We start from the raw sequence: 20,691 nt of genomic DNA, 5'->3' as shown, positions 1-20,691 counted from the left end.
ATCCTTAGCGATCAGGGAAATGCAAATCAAAACAACTTTGAGATACCATCTTACACCTGTCAGAATAGCTAAATTCAAAAACACCAATGATAGCCTATGCTGGAGAGGATGTGGAGTCAGGGGAATACTCATCCATTGTTGGTGGGAATGCAAACTTGTGCAGCCATTGTGGAAATCAGTGTGGCAGTTTCTCAGGAAACTGGGAGTCAACCTCCCTCAGGACCCAGCAATTCCACTCTTGGGAATATACCCAAGAGATGCCCTATCATACCACAAAACATTTGTTCTACTATGTTCATAGCAGCACTATTTGTAATAGCCTGAACCTGGAAACAACCTAGGTGCCCCTCAATAGAAGAATGGTTAAAGAAGGTGTGGAACATATATACATTAGAGTTTTACTCAGCAGTAAAAAAACAATGACATCTTGAATTTTGCATGCAAATGGATGGAAATAGAAAATGCTTTACTGAGTGAGGTAACCCAGACCCAAAAAGAGGAATATGGTATGTACTCACTCATAAGTGGATTCTAGCCATAATTAAAGTCTTTGAGCCTATTATTCGTGATCCTGGAAAAGCTAAATAAGAAGGTGAACCTAAAGAAAATCATGTAGTTATCCTCCTGGAGATTGGAAGTAGACAAGAGTGTCAGGCAACCTTGGGTGCACGGGGGCGGGAGTGAATGAAAGGGGAGAGGATTAGAGAGAAGTGAGTAGGGGAGGATTGTTAAAAGCTTGGGAAATTGGGATTGGGGGTGGAAGGAAGGATGGATATGGGAGCAGGGAAGTATATATCTCAACAAAGGGAGCCATTTTAGTGTTTACAAGAGACTTGATTCTAGAGGGGTTCCCAGGTCCAAGGAGAGATCCCCAGATTGTTCCCTGGACAGCAGAGGAGAGGGTGCCTGAACTGGCCATGGCACATAACCATACTGATGAATATTTTGCATATCACCATAGAACCTTCATCTGGCAATGGATGGAGATAGAGACAGAGAACCACACTGGAACACTGGACTTAACTCCCTAGGTCCAAATGAGAAGCAGAAGGAGGGAGAACATGAACAAGAAAGGCAGGACCGTGAGGAGTGCGTTCACCCCCTCATACAAGAGGACTGATCTAATGAGAGTTCACCAAGGCCAGCTGGACTGGGACTGAACGAGCACGTATTCAAACCGGATTCTCTGATTCTGGCCGGATTCTCTGAATGTGGCTGGTATGGGGACTGTCTGAGAAGCCATTGATAATGGCACTGGGACTTGTTTCCTCTGCATGTACTGGATCTTTGGGATCCTAGTCTGTTTGGATGCTCACCTTCCTAGACCTGGAGGGAGGAGGGAGGAACTTGAACTTCCCACAGGGCAGGAAACCCTGACTGCTCTTAGGGCTGGAGAGGGAGTGGGGGAAGTGGGAGGGTATTGGGAGGAGGGGCGGAAGTGGAAACTTTTATAAATTAATAAAAAATAATAATAATAAATACTAAGATATAAACTATACTATATATGCATAGGACCTGTACCTGTTTTTTCAGTCTCTGTGAACTTATATGTACCTTGCTTAGTTAATTTAAAGGGCCTTGTTTTCCTGGTGTCATCCATCCCTTCTGGTTCTTACAATCATTCTGCCTCATCTCCTAGAGGATCTCTTGAACTCTGAGGAGAAGGATTTGACAGAGATCGGCCATTTAAACTCTCTCTGTAAAATGTCTGGCTGTAGGTCTCTGTATTTGTCCAGACCTGCAGCTAGAGGAAGCCTCTCTGATGATTACTGGATAAGAAATTGTTCTATGAGCATAGACTATCATTAGGAGTCATTTTATTGATTTCTTTAGACCAGTAGAGTTTGGGTTTGCCCAATGACTCTGGACTACCTACCTACTGCCCAATTCTTGGTTACCCAAGTAGTGTCAGGTGTGGGTGTCACAGAACTTCTAGGCATAGCTAATCAGTTTTTTAATTGCTTCAATGCCTACTCCATAAGAAGGAACGTATATCTGATGAAAAATTCAAAGCAGACGTTTTGCAACACTCTGAGAGTGTCAATTGAATATAAAGAAGCATTTCAACAATACAATAAAATATTTAAAGAACATGAAATTTTTTAAACAAAAAAATGCAGAAAGGGAGAATAGTTCCAGAAACCCATCACTCACTGACCTTATTTTTAAAATATCTGTAAGAAAATAAAAACTGTAGGTGATTAGAGGCAGAAGGAAAGTTGTTCTAGACTTAGTTGTGTCCCAGGAGAAACTTGGCACAAACTCTTGAGATTTTAATAAGAAAGAAAATTGAACTGTCAATAGAATGGAATGGAATATGTAACCCCCTTTAAACATGGGTGTTTACAGCTCAGGGAGCAATAAGGAAGAGGGGGCAAAAAGATCCTAAGAGCCAGAAGATCAGCAAGTTTGCTGTGAGATTGTGTCTTCTAATAATTTCAGAAACGACACCCATAAAGTCTCACCAACAAGACTGCCTGAATGTGATCTGAGCAAGGATGACAGCAAAGGACATGGAGCAGTGGACAGGGAAAAGCCCACGAGACCTCCACACTACACACAGAACTACAGGTGACTGATGACTGCCAGAAGTGGAAGAATATGTCTTCCCTAGGGAAAAGAACCAACAACTTACAAGTCAGCTCTGAAAACATACATAAAAGTAACAGTATAAGCAGTACACATATTTTTAAGAATATATGTATATAAAAACAAATATGAATGTAATAACAAGTAATGAAAAAAGAGGCCATGAATTTAAGAATGATCAATGGGGGGTATATGTGAAGTTTTGGAGAGAGAAAAGGAAAGGAAGAAATATTACAGTTATACTATAATCTCAAAAAACTGAAAAAAAGAACTTCTATATAATCCAGACTATCAAAGTTAAATTAAGATGAGATTCGTTATTAGAACCCTTAAGAGAGGCCTGCTACCATCACCTGGGTAGAAGACAACATCCAAAGACTCACCCTCCCGTTGAAGGACTCCAGATGCCACTACAATGAGCAAATGTCTAGTGGAGAAACAGGACAGAAAGAGAAGCAAAACTGGAGATAAGACAGAGGTGAGGAACAAGCAGGACCTTCACTGCCACCTGAAGCCATGTGATGTGCTGAACTGAACAGCAATGAGTGGGAGGAGAAGCATGTCTGGGCCTATAACCCTTCACCAGTCAGGGTCTGTGTTGATGTCAATGGCGCTTGTTTTCACCAAGTTGATGAAGATGCCTGTGGTCTGGACTGCCACCAAAGCTGTGTTGATATCTAGAGGTCATGCTGAGCTGGCCTCACCCCTCACTGACTACTGCTTATAGGGAAGCTTACAGTGCCTATTGCTTGAGGTGGGTACTCAGGCTAACCAACTCAGCTACCACCCAGACCCACATCCAGGGTTGTGGGTTGGCCAAACCCAACACCCACCCCATCTATGACCTGATGGAGTGTGTGAAGGACTGGCCCATGTAACCAACGCCACTGGAATTCAATGGCTCAGCGCAAAAGCAAGATATTCAAGAGATGTTTCCATGAGGGTCCAGGGATGATGGTGTCCCAGAAGTCAGAGACCTTTAAGCAGACCAATAACTCATTGCAATGAACATTTGAAGTAAGAGCTGTCTGGGCAAAAGTATATACTGTAGGACATACCTCAGCTCCCAATATCTCTACAATGAATGAATGTGTGATGGAGAAGGAGGCAAGACAGAAGAGAAAATTATTTGAGGGGGGAGCGGGCCTAGAAAATGGAATGTGGATATGGAAGGAATGGAAAATAAGTGGAATTTCGGGGCAAGATATGAAATTCCCAAAGAGTCAATAAAAATTATGTAAGTTTTTTTTAAAAAAAAAACCTTCTGAATAAACAAAACCCAGGCTCATAAAGATTCACAGACTTCTATCATGCTTGCAAAGAAAACTTTATGACAAATACCTCTTTTATTACATTTTTTTATTTTTGAAATTATCATGTACTTTTCCCCCTTCCCTCTCCACTTTCCAACTCCTCCCACTTACCCCTTTTCTCTCCCTCAAGTTCATGACCTCCTTTTCTATAGTAGTTTTTATGTATAATATGTTATATATTATAATAGATATTGCTTCCATGAAGACTAGCCTTCAGCAGCTCAGTGTTTAAGTGGGTGTGGGGGCACAGAATTAGTAAACCAATCACTCAATTTGCCTTTTCTACCTGAAAGAGTAAAATTTAATTCCCTGAAGTCATCAGTTGGGTCAAAACTTATCTCTCTATGGCTAACAAAAAAAAGGAAACACACTCACACACACACACACACACACACACACCTTTAGAGTCTGGCTATCTTCTATCTTTATGTTCCTCTTACAGCTTATATATTCCAGAACAATTTCTCATGTAATATAAAAATCACAGCTTGGTTACATTCTATATTTCAAGAGAATTCTTATAATGAATACAGGTGAAAATAATATTTTTCTTATTCCCTTTACATGATTAAGCACTTTACATATCTCAGGTGAAAAACAAATAATCCCCAAGAACCCACATGCATTCATGTCCAAACAACTTATTATGAATTGACAGAATGTAAGTAAACAATGTATTTTTCTCAGTCAGTTCTTTGATAACAGGCAGAATTTTGCAATTACAAAGGAAGAATCAATCACTTTATTATTTATCTCAAAAGGTAATCTTATAAAAATCTTAAAAGAATCACAAATCTAAACTTTTATATATGAAAAACAATCAGTCCACTCAATTTGAAATTCTCGGGGCACCTACCCATTCATCAGTAGGTTTTTTGAAGCAGGAGCTGAAGGCAGAAATGGGTACAAGGAATTAACCATCACCTTTGATCACCCACACATCCTATCAAGAAAGGTACATCAGCTAACACTAACCAGGCTATCTTTGTTCTTGCTTCTTGACCTCAACAAGTCCCTCATTCAAGTCAAGAATGGGCTCCTCTAAACTTTAAATTCTGCCCTGTGATTTTCTGCCTCAAAACCATTAACAAAAACACCTTAGCCTAACCTTAAGCCATTATTTAAAATTTTGTTTTAGCTATGATGCACACCAAACTTGTGAGCTCATCTTACAAAACTAAGATTAAATGAACTTGAGACCAAGAGATAAGTGACCACACATCCAGCAATACACCCCACTCTCTAGGCCCACCATAACAGAGCAAAACCCCTGCCCCCCACCTGCCTCAGTTTCTGTAGCCAGTCAGATGGTGAGTGTCCTGCAGGTCGGCTCCTCCAACACCCCCATCCCATCCATAGTACCTTGCAAGCTACAAGTCCCACTCTGCCTCCAAATACCCTTACCCCTACACCCCTTGGGAAACTCAATGGAACCCTGAAATACAACCTGCTAATACACATAGAGGACCAATGGAACTCACCCAGTGGAACACCCCATTCTCTAGGCCCTCCATACCGGGGCAAAGTTCTAGGCCCCTATCATACCTGCATCAACTACTCTATCCTGCCAGCAGGTGAGTTTCCTTCAGGTAGACTGCTCCAACACCCTACACCATTCATCAGACTCTATAAGCTACATGTCCTACTTTGACCCCAAACCTTCCTATACCCTCCAGGAACCTCAGAGGAATGCTGAAACACAAGCTGCAACTACACAGAGAGGACCAAGAGAGAGGACCAAGAGAGGAACTCTGAAGTAAAGGCTGTGACTGCACAGAATGGACCAAGAGAGCAAACCAAGAGATTAGGCCAATATAGACTTTAGTGGCTTTTTAAGACACAGACAGTGCCAGTACAGAGCAGACCATGAACAGTTCCCAAAGACACAGACAGTCACTGCAAGGACTGGACCAAAAGGGAAAAGCACTGTTGACACCAATTGATGGAAGAAACAGTAGACACCAATGTAAGAATTCATCCATTAATCTGAAAATCTTTAAGTCTTTGAAGAAAGAAATTGAAAAAGATACCAGAAAATGGAAGATCTCCCATGCTCTTGGTTAGGTAGAATCAAATTAATAAAAATGGCAATTCTACCAAAAACAATGCAATGCAATTTTGCAATGCAATCCCTATATAAATCCCAACACAATTATTCACAGACCTTGAAAGAACAATACTCAACTTCATACAGAAAAACAAAAATCCAGGATAGCTAAAACAATCCACAATTAAAGAAACTTACGGAGGCATCACCATCTCTGATCTCAGGCTCTATTATGGAGCTCCAGTAATGAGAACAGCTTGGCATTGGCATAAAAACAGATAGGTTGCCCCATAGAATTGAAACGAAGACCAGGATGTTAATTGACACACCAATGAACACCTGATTTATGAAAAGAAGATAAACTTATACAATGGAAAAAGAAAGCATCTTCAACAAATGGTGCTGGCGTAACTAGATGTCAACATATAGAGGAATGCAGATAGATCCATATCTATCCCCATGCACAAAACTCAAGTCCAAATGGATTAAAAACTTCAATATAAATCTGACCACACTGAACCTGATAGAAGAGAAAGTGGGAAGAAGCCTTCAATGCCTGGGCACAGGAGAACAATTCCTAAATATAACACCAGTGATATAGACACTAAGAGCAACAAAAAATAAATGGGACCTCCTGAAACTGAGAAGTGTCTGTAAAGCAAAGGACACAGTCAATATGACAAAAAGCAGCCTAATGAATGGGAAAAGATATTCACCAACTGCAATCAGACAGAGGACTAATTTCCAAAATATATAAAGAACTCAAAAAATTAGACATCAAAGACCCAAATAATCCAATTTAAAATGGGGTACATAAACAAACAGAATTCTCAACAGAAGAATCTCAAATGGCTGAAAGACACATAAGGAAATGTTCAACATCATTAGCCATCAAGGAAATGCAAATCAAAACAATTCTGAGCTATCGTCTTATACCAGTCAGAATGGCTAAGATGAAAAACACCAATGATAGCTTATGCTTGAGAGGATATGAAATAAGAGGAACACTTCTCCATTGCTGGTGGAAATCCAAACTTGTACAACCACTCTGGAAATCAGTATGGCAGTTTCTCAGAAAATTGGGAAAATGCTTACCACAGGGCCCAGCAATACCACTCTTAGGCATATACCCATAAGATGCTCAGTCATACTACAAGAACATTTGTCCAACTCTTGTTTATAGCAGCATTATTTATAATAACTACAATCAGGAAACCATGTAGATTTCCCTCAACTGAAGAACCATAATTCCTTTTCTTACTTTGAAAGCTAGTCAAAAGGCAGAAGTTTCCAATGACCCTAGAAAACAAACTGCCTTGTAGGAAAAAAATTAAGAAGAGAAAAGAAAAGAGACAAAAATCTTTATGTGTGAATCTTGTGACTGTAGTTTTGAATAGATATTAAAGAAATCTACTCCCAAAAGAACTGGAGAAGATTTTTTTAAAAAAAGGAGGTTGCTTTTCCCTAGAGTACCAAAGAAAGAAAGCATTCAGGGAAGGAATATAACACATACAGTATATATACTTCTTGTACCACATATAGATTTCCCCCAGAAAACCTCCCATCATATACTGTGCTATGTGATAAAAAGAAAATTTTGAAAAAGAACAAAACAGCAGTTAACAGAGTGATCATGTAGAAACACAGAAAACTTACTAAGGAAGTACTTTGTTTTAGAGGCTCACCCTGAGATATTTTTAAATTTAAACGTCCTAATAACATGCCATACTTAATAAGACAAACAATAACAGCAGTGGTTCTATGAGAAAATAATACATTTATAATTGCCTATATAAAAATCATAGTCATAACCTAATGGCACATGCCAAGTTTGTAGAAAAACAAGAACCAAACACAAAATCAATAGAATAAAAGAAATAAAATTGAATTGAAACTAATGAAAATAACAGACCAAAAAACAAATAAAAGAAGATTGCTTAATTGAAGGATGAAAAAGGTTGGCAAAACCTTATCAAAAATATAAACAAAAATGTATATAAGAGACAGCTTAATAAAATTAAAAGAATAAGGGGATATTATAATAAAACCACTGAAATCCATAGGATTACTTGATGTTTTGAAAACTTATACCCCAATGAGTTAGAGTATTTTAAGTAGATAAATCTATACACTATGGCTTACTGAAATTGAATCAGGAAACTATTTACAAATATCCTTACCATTTAACACTTATAAAATTAAAGCAGTAATAAAATGTAACTTAATGAGGACAAAATAAAACCAAATGGATCCAATCATAAAGTCTTCAAGGGCATTCCTTTTTTTTTAATTTAAAATAAATTCTCTCAAGCAATACATCCCAATCACAATTTCCCCTCTGCCAGTCATCCTGGCTCAACACCCCAGAACTTCCACTCTCCCATAGATCAACTACCCTTCCATTTCGTCTTCAAAAAAAAATGACATTCAAGAAATAACCGTCAAAGAGAACAAAACAAAATACAATAACATAAGGCAATAGCTGTCATATTGATGCTGGACAAGGCAACACAATAGGGTGAAAATTGGATGCCTTAGTTAGGGTTTTCTTATTGCTTTGAAAAGACATCATGACCACAGCAACTATTATAAGGAAAACATTTAATGGGGATGGCTTGCTTACAGTTTCAGAGGTTCATTTCATTATCATCATGGCAAGGAGCATGAAGTGGGCAGGCAGATGTAATGCTGGAGTTGGGAATCCTACATCTTGACTCAGATGCAACAGGATATCAGCTAACTGCCACACTGAAGTTTGAGAAAAGGTTCCTCAAAGCTCATGCCAACAGTGACACACTTGCTCCAACAAGACTGTACTTCCTAATAGTGTCAGTTCCTTTGGGGGCTATTTTCTTTAAAACAACTACAAGGGATAAAGTGATTTTAGGAGTCAGAAACCCTGGATATCTGCAAACAACGAGGTATTTGCAAACATGACAGTGTCACACCACATGTGAGCTCACAGTGGCTTGACTCCATGCATAAAATCCTTCACAAACTTGGTTTATACAAAATCCTAGCATGATTTGGAAGGAGCTCATTAATTCCAACTCCTACCTGAGGGGCTATTGATAACTGGTAGCTTCTAGAGACAGGACAATCAGATTTCTTCAGAGATGCAGCAACCTGGAGTAAGAACTTCTGAACTCTGAGAAGAATGCCAATGGAGCATGGAACTTGGAGCATGATTCTGGCTCATAACACCAGATTTCAGGATGCAATAACTGTAGAGACCTCAGCAGGGATGGAGAAAGAGAGTCTGAAGCCCAGAGATTCTCAGTGTTTCCAACTCCAGTCATATCAGGGATAAGCTGTACAAACCGCAGGGGGTTTCTGATAGAACTAAATGTAGTATCCTGACTGAACTAAAACACAAGACAATAGATTCTCCCTTGTCTAGGAATGTTTTGACTGTCAAGATACCTTCTATTTCATTTTATTGGTCATGAACAATTACCAACGACCACTGTTCTCCAAAAAAGGAAAGTGACTTTCCCTCCCTCAGCAGCCATATATTACCTGTGTTGGTCTAAATGAAAATTATACACATAAACTCATAAGGAGTAGTATTATAGGAAGTATGGTCTCGTTGGAGTAGGTGTGGCCTTGTTGGAGGAAGTATGTCACTGGGGGGTGGACTTTGAGATTTCAGATGCTGAAGCCAGACCCAGTCTCTTTCTCTTCCTGTTAACTGTGGATCCAGATGTAGTACTCTCTGCTACCTCTCCAACAGCATGTCTGCCTGCACGCTACCTTGCTTCCTGACATAATGATAAAGTATTAAATCTCTGAACTTTATGTCAGTCCCAATTAAATGTTTCCCTATATAAGTATTGTCTTATATAGGGAACTTATCCCCTTAAGGGGTGGGAACTTAAAAGATCAAGATGAATAAGTTGGGGGCAGAACGAAGTGAGAGAGTAATGAAAGAGCTACCTTGATAAAGAGGACCATTTTTGGGTTATGGAGAAACCTGGTGCCAAGGGAAGCTCCAAGGAATCTACAAAGATGACTCCAGTTAAGACTCCTAGCAATAGTGGATAAGGTTCCTGAACTGACCTTCTCTTGTAATCAGATTGGTGACTACCATAATTGTCAGTAGAGAGTCCCCATCCAAAAACTAAAGGAAACAGATGCAAAGATCCATAGTCAAGCACTGGGCCCAGATCTGGGAGTCCAGTTGAAGGGTGGGAGGAAGGATTGTATGAGCGGGGAAGGGGATCAAGATTACGAAAGGGATGGAGATTCTGGGAAGGTGAAATGGAGGAGAGTGTGTCTAACTAACATAATGGTCTGCAACCTGGCCTACACCGAGAAGCTGGATGAGATGAAGGGAGAGAATTTGGCCAATAAATCTCTGGCTACTAGAACCGATCAGGGCAGCAGAACAGCATTGCACTGGGCATGCTCAGCTGGTCATACAGAAATTGTTGAATTTTTGCTGGGACTTAGCATGCCAGTGAATGATAAAGATGACGCAGGCTGGTCTCCTCTTCATATATTTGCTTCTGCTGGCCGGGATAAGATTGTAAAAGTCCTTCTGCTGAAAGGTGCACAAGTGAATGCTGTCAACCAAAATGGCTGCACTCCCCTCCATTATGCAGCTTCAAAAAATAGGCATGAGATTGATGCCATGTTACTTGAAGATGGGGCTGATACAGATGCTAAGGAGCATTATGAGGCTACAGCAATGCACCGGGCAGCAGCCAAGGGTAACTTAAAGATGGTTCATATTCTTCCGTTCTACAAAACATCCATAAAAATCCAAGACACTGAGGGTAATACTCCTCTACACTTAGCCTGTGATGAGGAGAGTGTGGAAGAAGCAAAATTACTGGTGACCCAAGGAGCAAGTATTTACATTGAGAATAAAGAAGAAAAGACACCCCTACAAGTGGCCAAGGGTGGCCTGGGTTTACTACTCAAGAGAAATGTAGAAAGTTAAGCAGTTTGGATTTATTCTTTATATGTTTTGTTATCCTTTCTGTCCTGGAAACCTTTGTATTGTGTACAAGGCATCTTGAACTAATGAACACGTTTTCTCACCTCCATAATCTTAGAACATGTTGTATTGCTCCTGCTGAAGTACCTGTTCTAAGCTTCCCACCCACTTTTAAGGCATCAGAAAACCATTGGGATTGTTCTATTGATGCCATTTATTGTTCTCCATTAAATCTTGATTAATTTGGAGAAAAAAAGATCACGAAAGGTCAAACCACAGAGGCAGTTGTCCTGAGCTAAAGGGAGCTCACAAACTCTGAACTGACAGCTAAGAAACTTGCATGGGACCAACACAGCCCCTCTGCATGTGAATGACAGTTGTGTAGTTTGTTGTTTGTGAGGCTTCTAGCAGTGGGATCAGGACTTGTCCTTGGCACATGGACTCTCTTTTTGGAACCTATTCCCCTTGAAGGGATTTCTTTTACAGCCTTGACTCAAGGAGAGGGCCTTGGACATGCCTCAACTTGATAGGACAAGCTTTGTTTACTCCCAAGGAGGCCTGCCCCATTTTGAATGGAGGAGGAATGGATGAGGGGGATAGATGGGTAGGTAGTGAGAAGGAACAGGGAGAGAGAAGGGAGGGGAAACTATGGTCAGCATGTAAAATAAATGCAAAGGTTTAATGAAGAAAGAAGGGAATTAACTGCTGATTGAACAAAGCCCTTGGGACAACTATTCAAAGATAATATGTGCAAGTTGTGAAAAAAATTCTCCTTAAGTTAAAAAAAAATCATTGTCATGCTCAAGGCATCTGTTCACCACAATAAAACCCTAAGACAGAAGTTGATACCAGGTACTAGGGTATGTCTTTGAAAGTTGTGACCATGCTATCGTTTGGAGGAATGTGAACTTTGGGGCTTTTGGTTAGGAAGGCAGTGGGATGCATTAAGCAGATTTTAATGGACCAAGCTAGTAGGAGCATGAAAAACAGTGTGCTGGGGGTGCTTTGAATTATGAGGGCCTGGTTCAAGAGGTTTCAGAGGAATGTGGCCTAGATATCATTCTTGTGATATATTGGTGAGAAATGTGGCTGCTTTCTTCCCTTGTCCAAAATATCTGCCTGAGGTTAAGTTGAAGATTTATGGATTAGCCACTTTGGCAAAGGACATTTCAAAACAATTTAGCATTGACTGTGTTGCCTAGATATTAGTGGCCAGTGTTATACAGATATATAATGAAAAGAAACAAGCTGAGAAAAAATACAAAATATACAGTTTGAGGAGAAAAAAAGGTACCAGGAAGTGTAAGCAGAATAAGGAAAAACCTGATGCTAGTTGAAATAAAGGGAGTGGTAGCCTCAGAGACATTTCTCTTATGTTGGTCTTTCTCTTGTGTCTTCTCTTCCTTTCTTTAAACCTAATACACATTTTTAGGTTGGTTTTCAGACATCTAACCCATTGACTTTCTTTCTCATTCTTCCTTTATCCCATCACAACCTCTACGTGGTTCCCCCTTTCATTTTCCTACTTATATGCTCTGTATTTTCCTGAGGCATGATTCTAGTATACCTTGTTCCTAAATTTTATCTGAGATACAGTTAAGACAGAAGTATATTTTTCTTCCGCCAACACTGGGATTTATTAATGTCATACAATCACAGTTCTGACTGCAATTGACTTTCTCCCTTGATTCTATCCAAATGAACACAATACACCAGAGACAGAAAGCAAACAGAAGCAGTGAGAAGTGGAGAGAGAGACTACAAACTAAAGGGCATGAACTCCAACACATATGGAAGGGAAAAAGCATAAAGAAATTAAGAATATGAAACAGCACTACACTACAACAATCCACAAACTGACAGATTATTAATACTGGAACACAGAGATGATGTGACAAAAAAATGCTAGAAAAAATATTTTTTTTTCCAGTACTATTCCCACTAACCATGCAGCTCACCTAAGTGGCTGTGAACAAAGGATTTGATAAAGGAGTTGTGGTGTGTGTATACAACAGATCACTACAACACAACTATCATCTACCAAAAGTGGTATCAAGCATGAGATAACCAATCCTCTAAATTGAGGTATCATTTGCATACAATAAAAAAGTGAATATAAATATGATATTTTACTGAGTGTTCAAGGGCAAAAATCAGACCGGAAAGTTGGGGGAACATTCAACAAAGAAGAAAATATATGTACTAGAAGAACTTGTAAAATCATGACAAATAAATATATCAAGTAAGAATAAGTCATAGTGCTTTGGAATACACACTGGAGATGGGAAACTAACACAATAAAATATTTGAATACCAATACAGATTGCACTTGTGTGTATGGAGAAAGGAGGATTTTCTGGATGTCTGGCAATTTCAATATCTTGACTTGAATAAGGATTACAAGGGTGATCACTTTATAAAAATAATTTTTCTAGCAGTTGTACTGGCTAATTTTTTGTTAACTTAATACTAACTAGAGTCATTTTGAAGGAGAGAACCTCAATTGAGAAAGTTGCTCCACCAGCTTTACAGGTGGACATGCCTGTGGGATATTTTCCTTACTGATGATTGAGTTGGGAAGACCCAGTTCACTGTGAGAGGTACCATCCAGATAAGGTGGTCTAGGATTGCTAAAAAAAACAGGTTTGTGCCTAGTCTTATTGTTGGTTGATATCTTGTGGAGGCCTGCTCTTTTCTAAAGAGAATGGAGGAGGAGTGGATCAGGGGAAAGAGGAATTGAAAAGGGGTCTGGGAGCAATGGAGAGAAGGGAATCTGATGTCAGAATGTAATGTATCCGAGAAGAATCTTTTTAAAAAGGCAAATATATGAGCCATGAGGAACAAGCCTGTAGCATTCCTCAAAGTCTGCCCCAGTGCCCCACAGCCTGTCCCTAGGTCTCTACCATGAGCTCCTACACTGATTTCTCTCAATAATGGACTGTAATCTTCAGTGTGAAATAAACCCTTTTCTCCCTCAAGTTGTATATGATCATGGTATTTTGTCACAGAAAATTAAATCCTAACAAAGACAATCCTCTTTTCTGTATTGTAATTTATTTATAAATTTAATTTAAAAAAAAAACTCAGTTCTTGGTGAATACACATACCTCCAATTTGTAATCTCCCATATCTGAGACCAACATTTAACTAACACCGCCAGAGGCAAATCCCATCAGTCCCTGTACTATTGCTAGAAACAGAAGAAACTTTGGTTCTGTGACTACAGGGCATAGCAACTGCATCTTCAGGGAATCAAAACAACACAGAAAGTTTCTGTCTGCTGTATGAGTCCCCTGTGTAAAGAGTGCTACAAAATTCTGCCATACTGAAAGCAGTTAATTAAGAGCCCTAATTGTGCTTGTGTAGTGACCAAGAGGAACTTTAGATACAAAACATTGCCTGCCAAGAATATGTCTTGGGAGCTGACTTCTGGAATTATATTAATTTTCCCAATGTTGTAAGAAGGAAAGTGGTTATAAGAGGTAAAATGGTTAATGGGTCACATGGGGATTGCATCTATTCCTGTAAATTGATGTTTATTTCTCCTTGTAATAATTTATTGTCCAGGAAGCCAACTAACAAGCAAATTTAATTGAAAGAAAAATAGCAGAAGGAAAAATTGAAAGAACAATTTGTTCTTTTAAATCTGGTTTTGTAATATGAGATATTGATTAAGAATAGTCATATTGTCATCAGAGACACTAAAACTTGAGTGAATGGGACAAGATTTTTCTTTGTCTTATCTACTGATTAACTTTTTAAGGAAAATGGAAACAAACCAATAGGATAATGGTGTGTAAGTCACAACTTCAAGAGTGCAGAAACGTTCATGGCTCATTTGTCCATAAAAACCTTTAATTAGCAATGGTGTAATGCATAAACACCAGTGATTGCATCAATGCATGTTTTGTAAGTGTTAATTTATTCTGATTAGTTATCCAAAGCTTAAATTCTTATGAGAACATTTTTAAAGGGCAATCTGAAATTCTAAAATACTCTAAAATGGTCCCTGAGAACAAAATGTGTGAAATTTATTATGAGCAAATAAGTATTAAAAGGGGATTTCTAATTTTCACACACACCATAGAGCAGGAGACACCTTCAAAATCACTGAAATCTATGATTAAAATAAATTCAAACACTTAGGATATCTTTTTTTAATTTTTTTATTAAAAATTTCCACCTCTTTCCCTCCTACTACTTCCCTCCCCTCCCCTCCCTCCACTCTCCCTCACCCTCCTTCTTCAGGCTAAAGAGCAGTCAGGGTTCTCTACCCTATGGGAAGTCCAAGGTCCTCCCCATTCCTCCAAGGTCCAGGAAGGTGAGCATCCAAACAGACAAGGCTCCCACAAAGCCCGTCCATGCAATAGAATCAAAGCCCAGCACCACTGTCCTTGGTTTCTCAGTCAGCCTCCACCGTCAGCCATATTCAGAGAGCCCGGTTTGATCACATGCTCCATCAGTCCCATTGCAACTGGCCTTGGTGATCTCCCATTAGATCTGTCCCACCGTCTCACTGGGTGAACGTACCCCTCGTGGTCCTGACTTCCTTGACTATTTCAAACTGCATACTCTTTGTCTCTAAAACCTTGCATTAGAAAGCAGGAAATCTAGCTCCGGTTTTCCAGATCCCTTATGTTGGTTTCATATGTGCTTTGGGGGTGTTATTATTTTATGTACAGAAGTACCACACATACACATTAACACATACACTAAGGCACACAAAAGGTCAAGTACACATGTTGTGGTTAGGGTTAGGTTTAGGTTTAGGGTTAGGCAAATGAAAGTCTCTGACTCACATGTGAAAGGAAGAGTGTGGTTGTTTCTTTGAGTCTGATGACTTCCTTGAGGCTAACAAATTCTATTTCTACCACCTGGAAATGATGTCACTTCACTTTTGTCCAAGGATAAGGAAAATTCCAAAGTGCGTCAATACATTTATCTGCTGATGAACGTCTAGACTGATTCCATTTCCTGCCAGCTGAGAAAAGTGCTGCAGAAGATTATGTTAATGACTGCTTGGCGGTAAGAGCTGATCCAGAAGAGATGCACCTAAGTAATATAGTTGTGCATGTCCTTAAATTTTTGAGAACCCTCCATACTGATTTCCATCATGGCTGCTCCAGCCTGCATTTCCACAAGCAGTGAATAAAGGTTGCTCTTCTTCCTCTTCCTCACCAGCATTTATTGCCAAAAGCTTTTTTGTCATAGTCATCAGACTGGAGTGAATTTGTACCTCTTAGTTGTTACTACTGGCACTCAAATTATTCTGACATCTACTTCTGTTGGCATGTGTCTTCATGGCACAGAAGTCCTTATTACAAGATAGATTCGTGTGAAGAAATTGAACAAATTCCAATTAATAATTCCTTTCTTTTACTGATTGTTAACTTGAAAATTTATCTCTGCAATCCAGTCAATAAAGCAATATTCTTTGCATATTTATTTATTCAGATAGCTTTAACTCAACATTGTTTTCAATTTTCTTTTGGGAGTGTTTAGCAAATCCTGAAGCAACATAGGACTATGCCAGAACTAGTCGATTCCTTACTCTTCCTGATTCTAAATCATAATGTAAGCTACAGGCAGTTAGAGAGCAAATTATTTCTGTTTGCCACAGAAAAGACTTTCCCAGAATTCATTCCCATTTCATTCTTCATCTTGTTTACCCTAAATGTGAAAGCAGGTGCTGCTCACTTCAATGGACTCACCACTTTCTCAAGATTATCAATGTGAACATTTTTCTGTATTTTATCTTTATATGTTTAGTTTGACCATGTTCCAGTGAGTCTATGGACAGAACAATTTTAAATTGATACTTTTTTCTGTACTTTCTTCATCTTTAGTTTTGGGAGAGGTCATGGGGTGGAGAGTGGACCTGGGAGGACTGGGAAATGAATGTGATTGGACTGCTTTATGTGAAATTTCCAAAAATTCAACAAAAATATTATACTTAAAATCATCAAAAATATGACATCAATCAAATTCTCCAAAAAAAATTTTAAATTCTATTTTGTGATTTCTCCTTTTAGCAGGAATAATAACATTTGATTCTAAAAGAAGCAAAAAATACAAACTAATAGCAAAAGAAGTCTTTCTTTTATATTGAATGCATGTTTAAATAATCCACAAGATATAATCAATAAGTTATAATTTATTAAGACTTGTGATCTGCCTTAATATATTTCCAGTTTTGATAAATTTCATGCATTTTCTTCAAAACCATATATTCCATAATATTTATTTAATCCCTAGACAGACGCTATTCTCATAAATAAATAGATAATAAATAGAAAGATCTATATAGCAATATTCTGTGCATGAAGATACACTTATTTAAGGTATTAAATACTTAATATCACGCTCTTAATATGTTTATTCTTGTACAAAATTCCAATATATACCCTAGCTATGGCTTGAATTCACATTCCTGCTAATTTAGTTCATAGGTCTTCAGACTCCAGGAATGTGCCATCATGCCTTGGTCATCATATTTGCAGATTTTCTGCTTTGTTTCTCATCGTTTCCTGTTATGTTTCCTATTCATCTACTGTGTATATTTTTATAAATAATTATTTTATATGCTTTGAAGCAATGGTATCGTATGCAAACCAAATTAATTTTATGTAAAGGATTATTTATAGAACAGTTTTCCATTTCTTATGGATGATAGGATGCATGGGAAAGAGAAATAAAGTTAGTTCTCTGTTGATGATCTCCTTCTGAGACAGAAAATTTTGCTGCACTTGAAAGATATGGATGTTCAGGTGAGTAAAGAATGATTTTGATGAAAAGTGGAAGTACACTCTGATTGTATTTATATCTACATAATATACATATAACTATATATGTGGAGGTGTAACATTAATAATTAAAGGTGAAGAGGTCATTAATTGGAGTCAGGGGAGGAAGACAGGAGGAGTTGGATGGTTGCAGGAAAGTATGAAAATGGTGGGAAAAGAGTCTCTGATGCAGGAAATTCTCAAAAGAAGTCTTTAATTTCAACAAATGAAACATAACTAATACATGACACTGTTAATTAGGACAAGGTCTTGATGCTAAATAGGCCATGAGCCTAGGGAAAACCTGTTACTATGATTCTACTAAATGAACATAGCAATAAAATGACTCATAGTAACACAATCTTCAGCATAAATTAGTACATCACTCATCGCTTATCACAGAATTTTTCTTGTAGGGAATTGTAATAAATGCAGAAATCCACACTTGGACAATATGCAGAGAATGAAACTCTGGAGCACTGAGCCCTAGTTGAGATACCTTCATCACATCGCTGTTCCCAGTGCACAAATAGTTATGCTGAAGAAAAGATGGTAAGATCGTAAAAGCCAGAGGTTGTTGGTGACTTCAAGAAAATCATGTTTTCTGGGGCAGAAAAAGGAAGAACATGAAAAAAACTCAGGACCGCGAGGGGTGCGATCACCCACTGATACAAGGGGACTGATCTAATGAGAGTTCACCAAGGCCAGTTGGACTGGGACTGAATGAGCATGTGATCCAACCAGATTTTCTGAATGTGGCCAGATCTCTGAATGTGACGGGTCCGGAGCCTTTCTGAAAAGCCACTGACAATGACACTGGGACTTGTTTCCTCTGCATATGCTGGATTTTTGGGATCCAGTCTGTTCGGATACTCACCTTCAGGGACCTGGAAGGAGTGGGGAGGAACTTGAACTTCCCACAGGGCTGGAAGCCCTGACTGCTCTTAGGGATGAAGAGGGAGGAGGAGGGGGAGGGGGGAGGGGGAGGGTGTTCGGAGGAGGGGCGGAAATGAAAACTTTCATAATTTAATAAACTTTAAAAAAAAAGAAAATCATGTTTTCCAGGAGCAAGAGAAACACATATGAATTTACTTGTGAATATGACAGCATTCACAAGACCTACATAAACTCGAATCAAACAAAATTCCAACACTGAAAAGCAAAATGAGGATGAAGCCCACTCCTATCCAATAATCTATTTGCAATTGATACCTACTGAGAAATTCAAAATCAGTTTTCTTCAATGAGTAAGACTGGGCATTTCAACTCAAATCAGGACACGGCTTATTCTCATAGTTGACCAGCACAAAACAGACACCATGTTTCTTGTGAACTTTTTTGTTGCTGTTGTTTTGGTTTTTTAATTTAAAACAGTTTTTCTTGCAAATTCCTGATTATAAGTCCCCCTACAGCTCCCCACCCATTCAGATCCACATCTACTCTGTTTCTCATTTAAAACCAAATAAGCATCTAAGGGATAATAAAATAAAATAGAAAAATATAAGATAAAGCAAACACAAGCAAGTTGAAATAGGACAAAATGAACAAACAGAAGGAAAAGAACCCAAGAAAAGGAACAAGAAACAGATATAGATGTAGAAACCCATGTGATCATACTCTCAGGAATCCCATGAAAATACAAAGCCAGAAACCATATATGATCTGTAGGATTAAAAAAATTAAATTAAGTAAAACTTAAAATTAAAAAAAACTGATACAGAATTATGAAACAAGAAGCCTCCAGAGATGCATTTGAGTTCATTTCTTCTTGGCCGTCTACTGTTGGGAATGGGATCTACCCTTAAGAATAGTTTGTTTCTCCAGCAATACTTTCTTGAACAAAACTAATTTTATATTTGCAAGTGACTGAAATTGGAGACAGCTTCTGGATTAGGGATGTGGATATGTGACAACTTATTCTTTCATCTCTAAGACCCCACCTGGTCTAGACTCATGCAGGCACTGTGCATACTGCCACACCCTCTGTGAGTTCATATGTGTGTCAGTGCTGCTGTATTTTGGTCTTGTTTCTTTGATGTTCTTCATCCTCTCTCGTTCTTACACTCTTTCTGTCTCCTCTTCCTCTGGCTCCCCTAAGCCTTGAGGGGATGAGTTTGAAGGAACCATCCCACTTAGGTCTGTCTCTCTCTGCATATTGTCTGACTGTGGGTCTCTGTGCTTGTTCCCATCTGCTGCAGGAGAAAGCTTCTTTGATGATGACTGAGCAAGGCATTGATCTATGAATATAGCAGAATATCATAAGAATCATTTAGTTGTTGTTGCATTGCATTTGTAGTACAGCAATAATTGGGTTTCCCTTAGGTCCCCTGGGTATTTGCTCTCAAATTCTTGGTCACCCAAGCAGCAATGGGTATACCTTCTAATTCATGGAATGGGTCTTAAATGAAATCAGATATTGGTTGGCTACTCCCACAGTTTTGTGTCATAAGCACACTACCATATCTTGTAGGCAGTACACCACTGCCAAAGATTATATATCTAAAATTGTGTTCACATTTCTCTTTTGGAAGTGCACAGAGTACCTTCCAGTAACAAGAACATTAGCAGGTAAGAGTGAAGGCTGTAGCAAGACATGACCTTGAGCTCAGTAAGATGTGTGGATTTTATTTTATAGAGCTTTACTGTCAGTTTGTGGAGAACCTTGGTTGTTTGGAAGTTCCCATAGGACTCCTTTAGTTTTCTTAAGAGAGCAGAAAAAGACAAGATCTCCTGAGTAAATTGGGAGCATCGGGACCATTGGAGAGGGTTGAAGAGGAGAGGAGAGAAAGGGAGGGGAGCAGAGAAAAATATATAGCTCAATAAAATAAATTTAAATAAAACAGACATGCTTCTAGGGGATAATAAAAAAATATAAAAAGGTAAAACAAGCATATCTGAATAGGGCAAAACAAACAAACAGAAGGAAAAGAGCCCAAGTGAAGACACAAGAAACAGATATGTGCAGAGATCCACTTTTTTGCACACTCAGGAATGTGATAAAACCATTACATAGGAAGC

General features: G+C 38.7%; 1 protein-coding gene across 1 annotated transcript; it reads left to right on the top strand.

The window, feature by feature from the left end:
* The first annotated feature begins 10,228 nt into the window (after positions 1-10,228).
* Positions 10,229-10,920, top strand: LOC125416902 (uncharacterized). The gene has a single exon (XM_087911443.1). It carries the CDS (start codon positions 10,238-10,240, stop codon positions 10,892-10,894), a length of 657 nt encoding a protein of 218 aa, XP_087767569.1. The 5' UTR covers positions 10,229-10,237; the 3' UTR covers positions 10,895-10,920.
* Positions 10,921-20,691: the final 9,771 nt, after the last annotated feature.

The sequence above is a fragment of the Myodes glareolus genome, chromosome 10, assembly GCF_982192425.1.
Source record: "Myodes glareolus chromosome 10, mMyoGla1.1, whole genome shotgun sequence".
In the NCBI taxonomy this organism is placed as follows: Eukaryota; Metazoa; Chordata; class Mammalia; order Rodentia; family Cricetidae; genus Myodes; species Myodes glareolus.
Note: the sequence above shows the minus strand (reverse complement) of the source record. Positions and strands in the feature narration are given on the sequence as shown.